This window comes from Lynx canadensis, chromosome B1 (genome assembly GCF_007474595.2).
Source record: "Lynx canadensis isolate LIC74 chromosome B1, mLynCan4.pri.v2, whole genome shotgun sequence".
NCBI classification, from domain to species: Eukaryota; Metazoa; Chordata; class Mammalia; order Carnivora; family Felidae; genus Lynx; species Lynx canadensis.
Window position 1 is genome coordinate 132,412,855 of NC_044306.2, and position 15,807 is coordinate 132,428,661.

The window sequence follows — 15,807 nt, forward strand, 5'->3', positions numbered from 1 at the left end:
TCTGTCTCTCTCTGTCTCAAAAATAAATAAATATTAAAAAAAAAAAAAGAAATTGGCAATTAAAAAATTCCTTCTAGGACTGCCTGGGTGGCTCAATTGGTTAAGTATCTGACTTCTGATGTCAGCTCAGGTCATGATCTCACAGTTCATTGAGTTCAAGCCCCACTTCAGGCCCTGCACTCACAGTGCAGATCTTGCTTAGGATTCTCTCTCCCTCTCTCTGCTCCCTCCCCTTCTCATGATCTCTCTGTCTCTCTCTCTCTCACTCACTCACTCACTCACTCAAAAATAAAAATTTCTTCTCAATTTTTGAGGTGAAGGCATTTGCTTTACTATTGCTCCCATAAAAAATTAGGGTACTGTCCTGCCAGCAATGAGCTTCCAGTTTTGTTTGGGAATAGAAGAAGTAATAGTGAGCCAGGATACACGGAAAAGAAGTAGGGTTGAGAAGGGGAGGGATCCCTTCTAAAACAGATGATCAGAGGAAGGTAGTACTTCACCTGGGCTTTGGATGACTGGTAGAATTCCCATAGGTAGTGTGTAATCTAGGAAGAGAGGATTACATGAACAGAGGTGTTTGGAAAACAGGCACATGATTCCAACAGTAAGCGTAATGAATGTGTTGGGTGGGATGTAAATCTAGTTGGATTTGGTAATCTTTCAATAAAATTAATCAAATACTGAAATGCCAATTCCTAAATAACTTTATTACTTTCTTAAAATACGTCTTCATTCTCTTGGACATATTTTTCCTTTATTAAAAGAAATTATTTTATGTAATAGATGCATATAGTTCTTTAACAAAAATCAAATGAAATTAAGAGACTAGTAAGGAAAACCAGCCAACCCCTACACACCCTTTGGAAGTCCTCAATTCTTTCCTAGAGGAAATCAGATTTCATTTATTTAGCTGTTCCTTGGTATTTGCTTCCATTTGAGAATATTCTTACAATGTTATATCTTAATTTCTTGCAGACATTATATCATCACTTCTGCTTATGAAATATGTAGAATTAGCTGTTACATTGTCTCTTCCAACGAGCAATTTCTCCCAGTAGTGTTGTATCACAAGTTTAGTTGATGTCCTAATTAATATTTGACTTGTTATGACTACATAAGGGTATGTGTGTATGTGTGAGATGTTATGTGTCTTACATTTTCACTCACATAATTTTCTATAAACCTATCTGCAGATTTTTTCAAACTGCAAAAATTTTCCAATAAATCCACTAACCTTTCAAAGCTTTTCAAATAATTTATCAATTCTTTATTTCTGGGGAGATTCCTCTTTGGCCCTTTTTCTTCTGTTCCCATCTAATTTGGTTGCAGGGCTGATTCTGAGAATCTCTTACCTGTCTTCCTTCTTGGACCTGCTATTTCCTGGAGTCTTTTTTTCAGTGTATTGTTCTCAGCACTCTAAGTCCATCCTGTGTGGAAAATACCCTCTTTGGGTCTTGGAAATTATCCTATGCTATCTTTCTTTTTCTTTTTTTGAGGCAAAATTAGTAGATAACATTATATTAGCCTTTCCCCAAGTCCCTCCCCTCTGAAAACCACCAGTCTGTTCTCTGTATCTATGAGTTTGGTTCGTCTTATTTTTTATATTCCACATATAAGTGATATCATATATATTTGTCTTTGTGTTACATATTTCACTTAGCATAATACCTTCAAGGTACATCCACATTGTTGTAGATCACAAGACTTCCTTTTTTTTATGGATGAGTGGTATTCCTTTGTATAGTGTCAGTGTGTGTGTGTGTGTGTGTGTGTGTGTGTGTGTCTCTTTATCCATGCATCTGTTAACCTTTAGATTGTTTCCATGCTTTTCAACCATTATTTCTTCAAATAATTTTTTCTGCCCCCTTTCTTTTTCTTCTCCTTCTGGGTCCTCTATAAGGGAGATGTTATTCTCCTTATGTACTGTAGGACCCTTAAGCTATCTTCCTTTTTTTTTTTTTTTTTTTAATTCTTTTTCCTTTTTGCTGCTCTGGGTGATTTTTGGTGCCTTGTCATCTAGGTCAGTGATCCACTCTTGTATTTAGTCTAGTCTGCTTTTGAACAGTTCTAGTGTATTCTTCAGCTCAGCTGTCATATTCTGCTCTGTGACTTCAGTTTGGTATTTTGCTATGTTTTCTGTCTTTGTTGAAGTTCTGTGTTCTTCCATGCTTCAAGTTTTATAAGTATCTATGACTATTGCTCTGATTTATCAAGTAGTTTTTTTTTTTTTATCTCCATTTCATTGAGGTCTTTTTCTGAGGGCTTGCCTTGTTCTTTTAGAACATATCCTCTGCTTCCTCATTTTGTTTGACTTTTCTCTGTTAATTTCTACATATTAGGCAAAATAGCTACCTCTCCTAGTCTTGAAGGACTGGCCATGTGTGGAAGTTGGCCCAGAGGGCCCAGATGTGTGTTTCCCCCCTGGCTTCTAGAACCAGGTGCTCAAGGGGCATCCCATGTGTGGGCTGCATGCACCTGCAGCTGTGGCACAAGGGGCAGGGAATTCACCTACTTGGCCTGATGGTTCTGTGGCAGCAGTATACCTACCAGTGCTAGCAGGTTAGAGAGTACCAACATAGCACCAACCACCACTTGTACTACCAAGGTAGAATAACACAAAAATTGCACCTGCCAATGGCTCCATCCCCAGAGAGTCTCAATAGGTTCCTGTCTCTCCAGCAGAGGCTTTAAGACTAGCAAGTGGATCTTCTTCACATAAGGTCTATGTACTATTCATACTACTTGTGCACTGGATTTTGGGGCAAATGGATCTGCATACATACCCTTTGAGAGTGGGTTCTCCATTCTCTACAGCTCTATGGTTCTTCTGGATTTAAGCCCTCTTGGTTTTCAAGGCCAGATGCTTTGGCAGCCTATCTCTCCATTGTAGGTCCCAAGGGTTGGGGTGCCTGATGTGGGACACAAATTCCTTGCTTCTCAGGAAGAAGTCACATATTTTTGAAATCCCTCTGTATTGTGGGTTCCTGTACCTGAAGTGGGTTTTTCTGTGGGTGGGGGAAGAATGTCTCTGTCTCTCCTACCCATCTCAGTGTGCTTCTTTCATACTTGTGCAGTTGCTGTTACACTGTTTCTCAGGTCTTTTTCAGAGGAAATTGTTCCATATGTAGCTTTAGATTGGTTGTGTCTGTGGGAGGAGATAGTTTCAGGATCTTTTTATATCACCGTCTTGAATGCTTATTGTCTTATCACTGTCTTTTAATTCTATTTCCTATGCAATTTTCTCAACTTTATTTTCCAAGCTTGTTTTTTAAATTTTAGTTTTTATATTGTTAATATCCAAAATATTAGTGCTATTTCTTTTTCAAAGCACTCTATTCTTTTTATAGAATCCTATTCTTAATCTTATCTTTCTGAGGATACCAGCAAGTTTGTTGTTGTTGTTGTTGTTGTTGTTTATAGTTTTCTTTTCCTTATATTTGTGTTGTGGGATTTCTTGCATTTCTTCATGTAAACATGGGTGATCTTGGATGATAGGATTTAAGAGAAACATTTGTATATGGGGATAGTGGGCTTGTCTACGGATATACTTTGCTTTAGGAGGATTAGATAGTGGGTATAGATGGAGGGAAATGTAGCCTATTTGATTTGGGGACCCACAAATGTCTATACGTGGACATAGTTTTCTCTTCATCCATCTTGTTCCTCAAGAGCACGGAAGTAGGAAGTGTGCTAATGCACCCATTCTTTCTAAGCAGGGTCTTTTCACTGGTCCTCAGATTTTCAATTATGCTCCTTGCTCTAGCCCTTCACTATCTCCAGAGTGTAAGAATCCATTGACATTATGCATGGACTAAGCCTCAGCCCTCCTGCCTAACCGCATGCTTGCCTGGATGTACAGGGTGGTGGAGGCTCCTGTGAGCCTCGACAGGCCTTAGAACAGACTGGGGTTTTCAGTCCCTTGCATTCACTTCCAAATGTCTTTGAAATCTCATCTCCCTCTCTCTCCTCTGCTGTTCTTTTTTTGCCCTTTTTTTGTGCGTATACTTTTTAAACATCTTTTGCTGTCATTTTAGTGGGTTCTTGGGAAGCAGATTTAATTAGATAAATACAAGTGATCAATCCTTTTCTTAAAATGGACATTCTCCCTTTCCTTTTCTCCCCCTGTACTTGATTTTAAATGGAACAGAATTTTATAGTAGCAGCTGTGCAAACAATATGTGCGAGTTACAAGCCTGTGAATTTTAGTTTATGAGAATTTGATAATTTAGTCAGCAACTGTTTTTTAAAGAAAAGCACCCTAATAACAGGACCATTTCAATCAGTACAATGCCTAATTGTAAAGAAACCTAATTTAATAAGCTGAGTTGTGCCTAAGATTGAGTTATGTTTTTCTTCATTACGTGAGGAATTCACCAGGGTGAGTTTGAGTTAAGCCTGTCTTTTATACATACTATGTATCATAATGCCATTTTTATTGTTGGAGGTTAGCTGAGTGGTTTTGCCTTGCAAATTTTTTTAAGTTTATTTTGAGGGAGACTGTGCAAGTGGGAGAGGAGCAGAGAGAAAGGGGGGACAGAGGATCCAAAGCAGGCTATGTGCTGACAGCAGAGAGCCTGATGGCAGAGCTCAAGTTCATGAACCGTGAGATCGTGACCTGAACCGAAGTCAGATGCTTAACATACTGAGCCACTCAGGTGCCCTGCCTTGAAAATATTACAGTACCATGCAAATGTTGGTTAGTTACAATTCTACTTATTAAGTAATCTCTTCTTGGATAGTATGAGCTCCATAGCAAGCATATGACATATTTCCTTCCCTGGGTTTAATTCCTTCTTACTGAGAAGTTCCTCTTCTTTTGAAATTATTCAACCTTCAAATTTGTTTCTATGAAAAACAGAATCATTATACTAAAACTCCATATTTAAGCCCTTTCCATTTTCATTATGTGCTTTTTAGGTTTCCTAGAAGCAATGCCAAATATATAAACTATTCCGTGTTTCTGGGCAGACCTAAACCCAAAGAGTTAAAGGTTGCCACTTGCATATTTGCCCAAGGAACCAGTCAATCAGGTTTCTGCAAGACCTCCACTGGAATAAATTGGAGGTTTCCAAACCTGACTACACATTTTGATGATATTCCAGTTCTACTTCCCTCCTAGATCCATGTGACAGGAAAACCTTATTTGTGTTTATAACCCCCCATGATGTCTAAGACTGTAGATCTTGACAACTAGATGATATTTTGTTTGCTAAGTATGCATACAAATCTTTATTTTCCTTTTTGACTGTACCAGATAACATTAAGTAGTGAGTGGGATTATGCAAACTTGGATAGAGAGCCCATGGCTGAACAGTTAATCTGCATTAGAACAACTGGTTTTGAATGTGTGTGTGCATGTGTATATGTATACTCACATGTATGTAACTTTGTAAAGATCTTTACTATTGTCAGCTGTTCTTTTTATCTTGACGGCTTATATTTCTTAGTTCTTTCATTGTCATTTTAGTAAGGTATTAGGAAAAGTAGATAAGCTTATCTTTAAAAGGTCTCCACTGACTTATACTTGATTTTATTTAGTTTTTTTTTAATGTTTATTTTTGGGAGAGAGAGAGGAGCAGAGTGTGAGCAGGGGAGGAGCAGAGAGAGACGGAGACTCAAAATCTCAAGCAGGCTCCAGGCTCTAAGCTGTCAGCACAGAGCCCGATGAGGGGCTCCAACTCACCAACTGGGGGATCATGACCTGAGCCAAAGTCAGACACTTCACTGACTGAGCCACCCAGGAGACCTTTTTTATATTTTTTAAATGTTTGTTTATTTTTGAGAAAGAGAGAGACACAGAACATGAGAGGAGAGGGGCAATGAGAGGGGGAGACACAGAATCTGAAGCAGGCTCCAGGCTCTGAGCTCTCAGCACAGAGCCTAACACGGGGCTCAAACTCATGAACTGCGAGATCATGACCTGAGCCAAAGTTGGACACTTAACTGAATGAGTCACCCAGGAGCCCCATCTTATACTTGATTTTAAAGCCAACATAGTTTCCTTAGAACAAATTTATTGAGATGCAATTTACACACCATAAAATTGCCCCTGTTAAAGTATACAGTGAATACATAGAACAGACTGAGGGTTGATGGGCAGTGGTTGGGGAGGGGCAGGGAAAATGGGTGAGGGACATTGAGGAGGGCACTTGTTGGGATGAGCACTGTGTGTTGTATATAAGTAATGAATTATGCAAATCTACTCCTGAAGCCAAGGCTACACTGCATACACTGTATGTTAGCTAACTTGACAATAAATTATAATAAATAATAAATAAATGAAGTATACAGTGGCTTTTAGTATATTCAGAATACAACAATCACTACTATCTAGTTTTGAAACATTTTTATCACTCCAAAAAAAAAAAAAAAAAAAAAAGAAACTCTAAACCCTTTAGTGGGCACTCTCCTCCCTTCCTCTCCACCTCTCCCACTTCTCTCAGCCCTAGGCATGTGCTAATCTTTCTAGCTACATAAATTTGCCTAGATTTATGGGCATTTCATGTAAATGGAGTCAGTATGTGGTCTTCTGTGACAGATTTTTTTCACTTAGTGTATATTTCAGGTTTCATCCATGTTGGAACATCAGTAATTTATTCCTTTTTATGGCTGGTTAGTATTCTGTTGTATGAATATATCACATTTATCCATTGATGGATATTTGGGTTATTTACACCTTTTGGCTGAATAATACTGTTATGAACATTTATGTACAAGTTTTTGTAGGGACATGTGTTTTCATTTCTCTTGGTATCTACCAAGGAGTAAAAGTTCTGGGTCACAGGGTGACATTGTTTAACATTTTAAGGAATGGTTTTCCAAAATACTTGTACTATTTTACATTCTCATCATCAATAAATGAAGGTTTGATTTTTCATCATCTTTGCCAACACCTATTATTATCTGTTTTTAATTTTAGTTATCCTTGTAGTCGAGGCAGTAGAATTGTAATAGCAGATGAATTATAAACTTGAAGAGGACAAAGAGAGAGAAGACCGGTTGCTTAAGGGCCAACAAGATAATGTCTGTTGGAGATTTTTAGAATGAATTGTGAGTTGATGAAATCTCCAGTAAATTCTGCATTTTTCACTAATGTTTTTATGTGAAGAGCATCTTATTTGAGCTGGAAGAGAAAAAGAACAGCCAGTAAATTAATATATATATATAAATGTATATTATATACATTATGTGATATATATAATATATATATTATTTGTATTGGGAAATCAACTCATGTAAAAAATGTAATGAAGTTAAAAGAATATCAATTTGAAGGGATGACAAATGATTGGCCTGCTAGTTGCCTCTAGCTCAGCCCTAACTCTGTCAAGCTGTATTTTGAATACCAGTATTTTGCTAAACCTGTGGAAATTATCAACCTTTACACTGATTCCATAAATAATTTGAGGACTTAAGGGAGAAGGAAGCAACATCCAAAATAGACTTAAAAACTGGGTTTGTTGGTGTACCTCCTATGACACCAAATAAGTCCAGTTACAGCTGAGCATTGGATCACTAGGGTTTTAGAGGGTGGGAACTGGTGGTAAAATGATTTCCACTGAAATTACACACTTACTGTACTTTGCCTCTTTAATATAGAACTAGATTTATGGAAAGAGCCAAGCTTTGTTAGCTGGGATATTGCCAGTATTGTTAAAAATTCACATATTATATTGTAGGAGGCTCCCTTTCCTAAGTGCTGCGATTGCTTTTTTTACTCTCCTGTGTACTGACATTCCCACATAAACAGGTTCTTTAGCTGTTAAATGCTTGTGTCTAACATCTAGCCTAGATGTGAACTCGCAGTTTTGACTTTAGATGGACTGTTTCATGTGTTTCTTATCTTTTTATCTATGTCAGCTTGTCCCCATTAACAAGCACTCAGCACTCAGTAAGTGCCCACGGAATAGACTTGCTGATATACTATTTAGGCATCATTAGGAATATTTTGTCATGGGACTGAAAAGTAAAGTATCATCAAATTCTTTTTTTATCCTACAGGCCTTTGCCTTTCCATGCAGGTTCATTCTGGGAGCCAGGAGTGTCAGTGTAGATATTGGCTAATTTGTAGTAAACACACCTGTGAGTCTTGTAGAATCTAATCAGAATAAGATTTGTAGTTTCATTAATATCTAAGAATAGACTGCACTTGATTAAATTTTATTAGTCACTTTATCATCACACCCTTTGAGAAATTTGTGTGAGGCCTTGAGAACTTTGTCATTGGCAAGGATTCTAAGAGAGCTGTAAAAATAGAACCTTTACTTTTACATAGATATCTACCAATTCTGGTAACCAGAAAATATAATTATGTTGTTTAGATAAGCTTCTCGCCACACTAAAGAAGTGATTCCATTCCTGGGGTATGAAATACAAGGGTAAAACCCAGTGTATTCCAGTGTAGCTGGCGTTTTATGATTCTTTTTCCTATTGTTTACAAATGCATATTTAGAAAGAAATGTAACTTATGTTTTGTTCTCACGTATTCTACAAAGAATTTTGTGCCTAGACATTCGTGTAGGCTTTTATTAAAATGCTCCTCCCATACACCTCAGGACCTAAGAAGCTATAATGTATCATAAATGAATTAAGACTACCCCCCCCCCCAATACTCAGCAATTTTGCTTGTTCATTTGCTGATTCAGGAAACTTTTGTTAAACATTTACATGTATGAGACAGTGTGGTAGTTGCTCTGTAACAATGATAACTATATCTAAGTTTGTTAGTGCATACTGATCAGATCATATGCTCTGAGGTCCTACTGCCATACCTGATTTATAGCTTGGCTACTTGGTACTGTGTGAACATGGACAAGTTAATCTCTGTTTCAGTCTCATTCTAACTGGAGATATACTAGGCTCCTATTCCTACTGTGACAGATTTCTGCAAATTGAGTGGCTTAAAACCACACAAATTACCTCACTGTTGTGTGGGTAAGAAGTCTGTGGTCCCAGCTGGTGTCTCTGCTCCAGGTTCACAAGGCCAAACCCAGATGTCAATCAGCCTCGGTTCTTATCTGAAGGTTCCAGGGGAGAAGCTGCTTCCAGGCTCATTTGGAACCTTGGCACTTTTCCATTTCATGCAGTCGTAAGGCCAAGATCCCTGTTTTCTTGCTGGTTTCTTCTTGGCTTCCACATGCTCAGGCTTGTGACCTTTCCTCATCTTCAAAATCAGCAACACTTATTATTGTTCTAACAGATTAGCAAGTTTTCATGAATCCTTTGTGAGGCTTAATGAGGAAATAAAAAGCTACTTCGATAAATCTGGCGCCATGAGGCTAAATATTTTGGTTCTTTTAATGGCTGACCTTCTCGTGGCTCTGAGATATATCGTGGTAGAGATTAGCAGTTTGCTCTTTTTATTGTTGTTGTTTTTTCTCCTTGAGCCTAAGGCTGTAAGTAGAGTATAACTTCATGGTCACTGAAAAGTCAAAGCATGTGACAAACACCAGGATGAATGTCCAGATTAGAGTTAAGTGCCATCCCGTGGAATAGGTTCAGCATTACTGATTATGATCATAATCTTTTTTTAATGAGAACAAATACTGGCCACGTGGTTCAATGTTTGCTACTTAATCTGGAACAAAAGTTTTTATGGTACAGTCTTTAAGTGCTGAGTAGTTTCCTCTGTATACTATATATACTGTGCTCATTGTGCAGTTGTTTTTTAGCTTGAGAAATGGTTCAAATTTAGCCAACAGCAAATGCAAACTTTCAGGAAAACTTGTATAATTTCAAGTGACTCTTTAATACAGAAAGTTCTTGTCCTATGAAAAGATTAATGTCAAGGAAAATGATGACTATTTCAATTATTAACCACTATTCCATCTGCAAAGTTTTCTTAAACCTTTTGCCTCGTGAATTATAACATACTCTAATTCTTATTCCAGTTTAATTCTAGAGATAACTACAAGTTTAAACAGTTAAAATATTTCAGTACAACTGCAGAGGTGCGTTTCACTTCTTCTTGTGTGGAATTTCATTGCTGAGTGTCCTTACCCTTTGACCATCAAATGACACTTTTGTTATCATTTGGATCCTCTGTGATCCCCTTCCTACTCAACACTTCAATCCAGCTGGTTGTATAAATGGACTAAATTATTCCACATTTCTTCAAAATTTGGAATATATATGTCTTTTTATTTCTATACTAGTTTGTCTTACTCTCTATGTATCTTAAAAGCATCATTCTATTTAAACTATTTCTTTATCACTTTTTATATGCAAGGCATTGAGGGAATTTAAAAGATGTTTACACCTCAGCCTCCAACTCTGAATGAGCTTACATCTGCTGGTTTGCGAATTTTTTACATTAACCGACAATAAACATCAAATACTTTCTCAATGAGGCCTTGCTGACAAAGCGTGTATATAATTGTAATTACCACCATCACCCCAGGGCCAGGACTCTGAATTCCCTCTATCCCTATTACTGTAGTTACTGTTCAGTGTCACACCTACTAGAACATAAGTTCCCTGAGGGCAGGGGTTTCTGCTGTGTTTGCTGATGTATCCTAAACACTTAGAATTGTGCCAGACACAGAATAGCCATCCAGTAAATATTTGTTGAATGATTGAATGTGTATTCCATTCATGTATTTTTCACATAGAAAACAAAGAACTTGCATATATAAAACAAACAAGATACAAACTATATCCAGAATTGGCCATGTCTTACCATCCCACTGCTATCAACCTCCTCCAGGCCAACCAGCCTCTCTCTCAGGGACTGTGGAGTCTCCCAGCTCAGCTGCCCGCTTTCCATTGCCTCTACTGACCCACACCCCCCACAGTCCAGACTCAGCACAGCAACCAGGGTGGTCCTCTTAAATGCAGCCTCCTCACAGCTCAAAACTCTCACTCAGGGTTGCGGGGGAGCATGGTTTATAATAAGACTGTAATGATCTTCCCTGGCTCTTTCTCCCCCCCCCCCCCCAGCCCCCACCGCACTGTCTCCTAATTTCATTTCCTGCCACCCTCCCAAACTTGGCCTTTGCCATTGCCATTACTACTGTTTAACATACAATTCTCTGTTTCCTTCAGCTCTCTGCTCAGTCACCATATCAGAGTGGCCTTCCCTGATCATGCTGAATGAAATAACATTCCCTCCCTGTGTCACTCCACTTTATTCTCCCTTAGTCTGCTTTATATTTCTTCAGAGCACTGATGTTACCACTCACATATATACAGTTAGACTGTCTGTCTCTCCCATTAGAATATAACTTTCATAAAAGCATGAAGTTTGTTTTCTGTACTGTATGCCTAGCATTAGAGAATGCCAGATGCACAAAGCATGTGCTAAGTATCATAAATAATATATGAATAAATGTGCATGAAAATAGAAACATTGCTCACTTTTTTTTATGTGAGACCTTGAGGAAGCCATTGTAATTACCAATATCAATGCAAGAGTATGAATGACAAGGCAATGTTTATTATATTTACGTATCAGCACATCAAAGAATAATGCAAGCAATAGTAATTACTATGAACTTTTTCTCTCAGGCATCAAAAGGCACATTTGCACCAATACTGCCAACTGCCCAGTGATGCTATGCTGGGCATACTTCTACAAGGCTCCCCTAAAGGTGTTGAACAATTATTCTCACGTATAAGAAATCTTGTCTGTAAGATTACTTCAGGCTGGCTATAGCAGTGATACTTACCACGTTTCTAGAAATAGTGCTAATTACAGAGTCCTAGTATGTTAGCACGTGCTTAGTAGGAAAAGAGGTGACAAATGTTACGCTAATAAATTAAGATCTTTACGGCAGTGTCAGTATGTCTGAACAGAGGAAGTAAATTATGAGCATTCAGGGTTCAAATTCAGTGTGTTGCCATTCAAGCCTGTGAAGGAGAGGACACTCACATACTCGCCCAGTGAGTGAATCACTGAGTCATAGGAAACAAATGCTTTGGGGTAGGAAACACGTACAAGATACTTTCTCCTCAACTGCTTTTTCTCTTTCAGAACAGATTTAGTGATTCTTCCATTCATGCCATAAAGGAATTAGGTTGTGTGTGTTTGTCTCCCTTCCCGTTACTTGTCAGTTTTACTTCTGGGAAAATTATCTATTGTATTTCAAAACTTGGAAGTAAATGATGGAAGTGCTCCTTCTCTTTGAAAGATGTTATTGTCATAAACTCATAACTGTCTTCAATATTTGTTTTATTTAATCTGGTGTCTTCACACATCGTCTAACTTAAGATCTGAAGTTTCATCTCAGAGCCAGAAGGCTAATGGCCCATTATCAAGGCTGTTAGAATGTTGTTGCTTGTATTCCTAAATACTGGAATTAAACCACAATTTTAGGCAGACAGTACACACCCATGCAAACATCCAGATTCACTCTGGATTAGTCACTGTAAGAAAATAAAAAGGGCAAAATCGAATTCATTTTCTTGTAGTTCATATTTATTTTTATAACACAAAGGGCTGAGAAATGTGTAGTTTTCAATTAGTTTTTAATCACTCCAAACTTAATTATTTCCATTTCTTACCTAGTCAAGATCATAATACAGTGGAAAACAATGCCATCATAAGCAACATACCACATGGTTTTATGGATTATCAAAGTATTTAAATATGATGTCTTTCTTTTTTTAAAGTAAATAAAATTTTCTAATATCAAGAAAACTATTTATACATTGTATACATTATTGGATCACATCATTTGTGGTCAGTGAGAAATCATTATTCCAGTCTTAAAGGGAATGTTCTCCAAAGCGATTTTAACAAAGATTGAAGTCTGTACATTTTTGGCAGTGCTATTTTTTGGCAGCATCCCGTATTCTAACATTCATAAAGGTGAAATGGGCTCATTATATTAAAAGACATGTCATTAAAACCTCAGTTCTCATAAAACCAAATTAGTGACGGTGAAGTAAAAGAAGTTGCTCTGTTTAACAAGTAGTTACATAGCACTTACTGTGTGTCAGCCTCTCTGTTTTAAGTACTTTGCAACTGTTAACTAGAATTTAAATAAAAACTTGAAAAATATTAAGTACTTTCCAACTTTAAACTCATCCAGTCCTCATCACAACCCAATGAGGTAGTTAATATTCCCATTTATAAATGAGGTTAGTATATTTATAAATAAGTCTAGTATCGAGTCTAAGTTCACACAGGTAGCAAGTGCCAGAAGGAGGATTCTAATCCAGGAAGTGACTCCTGACCTTCCTAATCCTAGCACTGCAGCCACTCAGCAGCACTTTCTGTGACTTTCTGCATGTTCTCTAGGTTTTCACTCCTTCAGTGGCATCATGTTATGCATGCATTTTGTAACACTGACTAATCCTCTTCCACTGCAACACATTTGCCTCACTTTGCTGTTTCTTAACACTTGACTGGCTAAAAGTAGCTGACCTATCTAAGTTAAGGAATCCAGTGTATGTTAGTTATAACTGGATTAAGTTTTCATTGTCTTAGACATGTGCCTAAAAGGATGGATTATGATTATTCCCCTAAAGTATTTGCTATAAAAGATTTATATTTGCCTCTGAAAGAAAATAGTATACAAAATTTTTTAAGATAACTTTTCTGTATTTAATATTGACAAATTACATAAATCTTTGAGAATTGAGGGAAACTTTTCATATATGTGTCTGAATTTTGGCTCACTGTAAGATATTTTTGGCTTTATATAGGTTAGTAGGCTTTGTATAAAAAGCACATATCAAATTCTAAACTCTGTGACATGGGAGAGAGAAAAAGCTATGTAGAAATTGATAGTTTCCTTCAGTTTTCTCTGGGGCGCCTGATGGCCCACTCAGTTGAGCTTCTGTCTCTTGATTTTGGCTCAGGTCATAAATTCCAGGATCGTGGGATAGAGCCCTGTGTCAGGTTCCATGCTGAGTGTGGAGCCTGTTTGAGATTCTCTCTCTCCCTCTTCCTCTGCCCCTTCGCCATGCTTGCTTTCTCACTCTCTCAAAAATTAATTAAATACATACGTACGTACGTACGTACATACATACATACATACAGTACATGCCTAAATAGGATTATAGATCATTAAAAAAAATAGCTTCCTTCAGTTTTCTCTATCTAGATTCCTGATCACTAGTTTAGTTTTGTTCATGGTGACCTAGAAATGTCTCCTGTATTAAATCTTATTCAACCAAGAGATTCTTGTTTTTAACAAACTTGAAGACCTTACTCAAATGGATAAAAAGTCAGTCTTAATTTTGGGTAAGGAACACACAGAAGTGAAATATGAACCCATTTAATGCACTAAGTAAAGCTCATGATTTTCGGAGTGTCTTGAATAAGTTAGTAAATCTTTAACATCAAGGAAACTCAACAATCAAAGAAAAAGCAAAACTGCCCCCCCGCACCTTTTGATGGCCTTAATATTTAAGTCTTCAGGAATTTTTTCCTGAATAAAATGTTAGACTATATTATGCCTCTGTGCTTTTGTTGTTGTTACTATGAAATATGCCTGAGAGCATTTTTTTTTATTCTTTTTCTTTCCAGATGACAGAAATGATGCTCAGGACAGTAGCTTAAGAGCATTAATAAAAGAGCTGCCAGATGTCCACTACTGCCTCCTCAAGTACCTATGCCAGTTCTTGACAGAAGTGGCCAAGCACCATGTGCAGAATCGCATGAATGTTCACAATCTCGCCACTGTATTTGGGCCAAATTGCTTTCAGTAAGTTAATGGAGCTTTGCTGTTAATATTATCACATACTACTTTTTCCCTTTGTTACTGCCTGAAATTATTTGGGATGTAGAGTCATATTTCAGACTGAAAAGTCAAAATATGGGGAAGTTCTATCTTGCTAGTGGGCATTTTAGCCTTGTTTTTCATCCCAATTTTGAAGAAGGCAAATATGCCTTTCATGAAACCATAACTTGTAATATTTCAAACAACTGCCTTTAAAATTCTGGAAATACATTTTACTTTTGCTAAAAAAGGGCATTTAAAAATTCTAATCTGAAACATTGATTAGCAGAAAGGGAAGGAGTATAATATAGTGCATAATTTTTTAATGTGATAGTTAAAATCATTGCTAATAAATGAAAAAAATTCAAGCTCAATATGTCAGTGACAGAAAAATGTAACCTCAACTACATTTGTTTTCTAAGAATAAACTAGACTAGAAATAAAGTAGTCTCCTTGGTGGCTGCTATAGCACTGGCCATAAAAATTTTTGTAAAACTTCATATTTTCTTTTCCCTGTTATTCCTTAAAGGTATTTCATTGTTGATGTGTAAAATATGATGTTGCAATCCAGGGACTTTGCTTTTAACTCTCTTATTAATTAATCTATTAATCCCCACTGATATCAAACACATTTCTTCTAGTAATAAGAACAAAGAACGCTCCCGCTTTTAAAGCCGTCAGAAATTCTCAGCAATTTTTTTAATAGTGTATTTGTTTATATACTCAGCTAAGCTCATTCAGCAGCCCAGAACTAGGAATAGTACAATCCTCAGAATGACTGTCCAAATATAAACTCTGACTTAGATCATAGTGACTCCAGGGTTCCAGGACATTCACAGCCTACTCTGGTGAGATGTTCTACCTTAATAACTATCCCCTTTGTAACCTTAGAGATTTAAGTTTTAAATAATAGCATTTCATAGGATATGTTAGGGTTTTATGAATAAATATCTCACACATAGCCTCTACTAATTTCTTACTCAAGAGCTTTGTATTAGGCTGTATTTATTTTTACTCCTATCTTCAAAATAAACCTTTGTTTAGTGACCTACATGTAAGAAATAGAGATAACTAGAAAAGTGTTCAATAATTTTGAAACCCTAAATTCTAGAAGAGGTGAAAATGATTTTGTAAGTAGAGT

General features: G+C 37.0%; 1 protein-coding gene across 2 annotated transcripts in view; it reads left to right on the top strand.

The window, feature by feature from the left end:
- Positions 1-15,807, top strand: part of FAM13A (family with sequence similarity 13 member A) — a 362,178-nt gene that overhangs the window by 75,542 nt on the left and 270,829 nt on the right. For both annotated transcript variants that reach the window (XM_030313445.1, XM_030313443.1), the window contains exon 4: positions 14,474-14,651. In XM_030313445.1, coding sequence (XP_030169305.1) covers positions 14,474-14,651 — 178 coding nt within the window. The remainder of the gene's footprint in view (positions 1-14,473; positions 14,652-15,807) is intronic.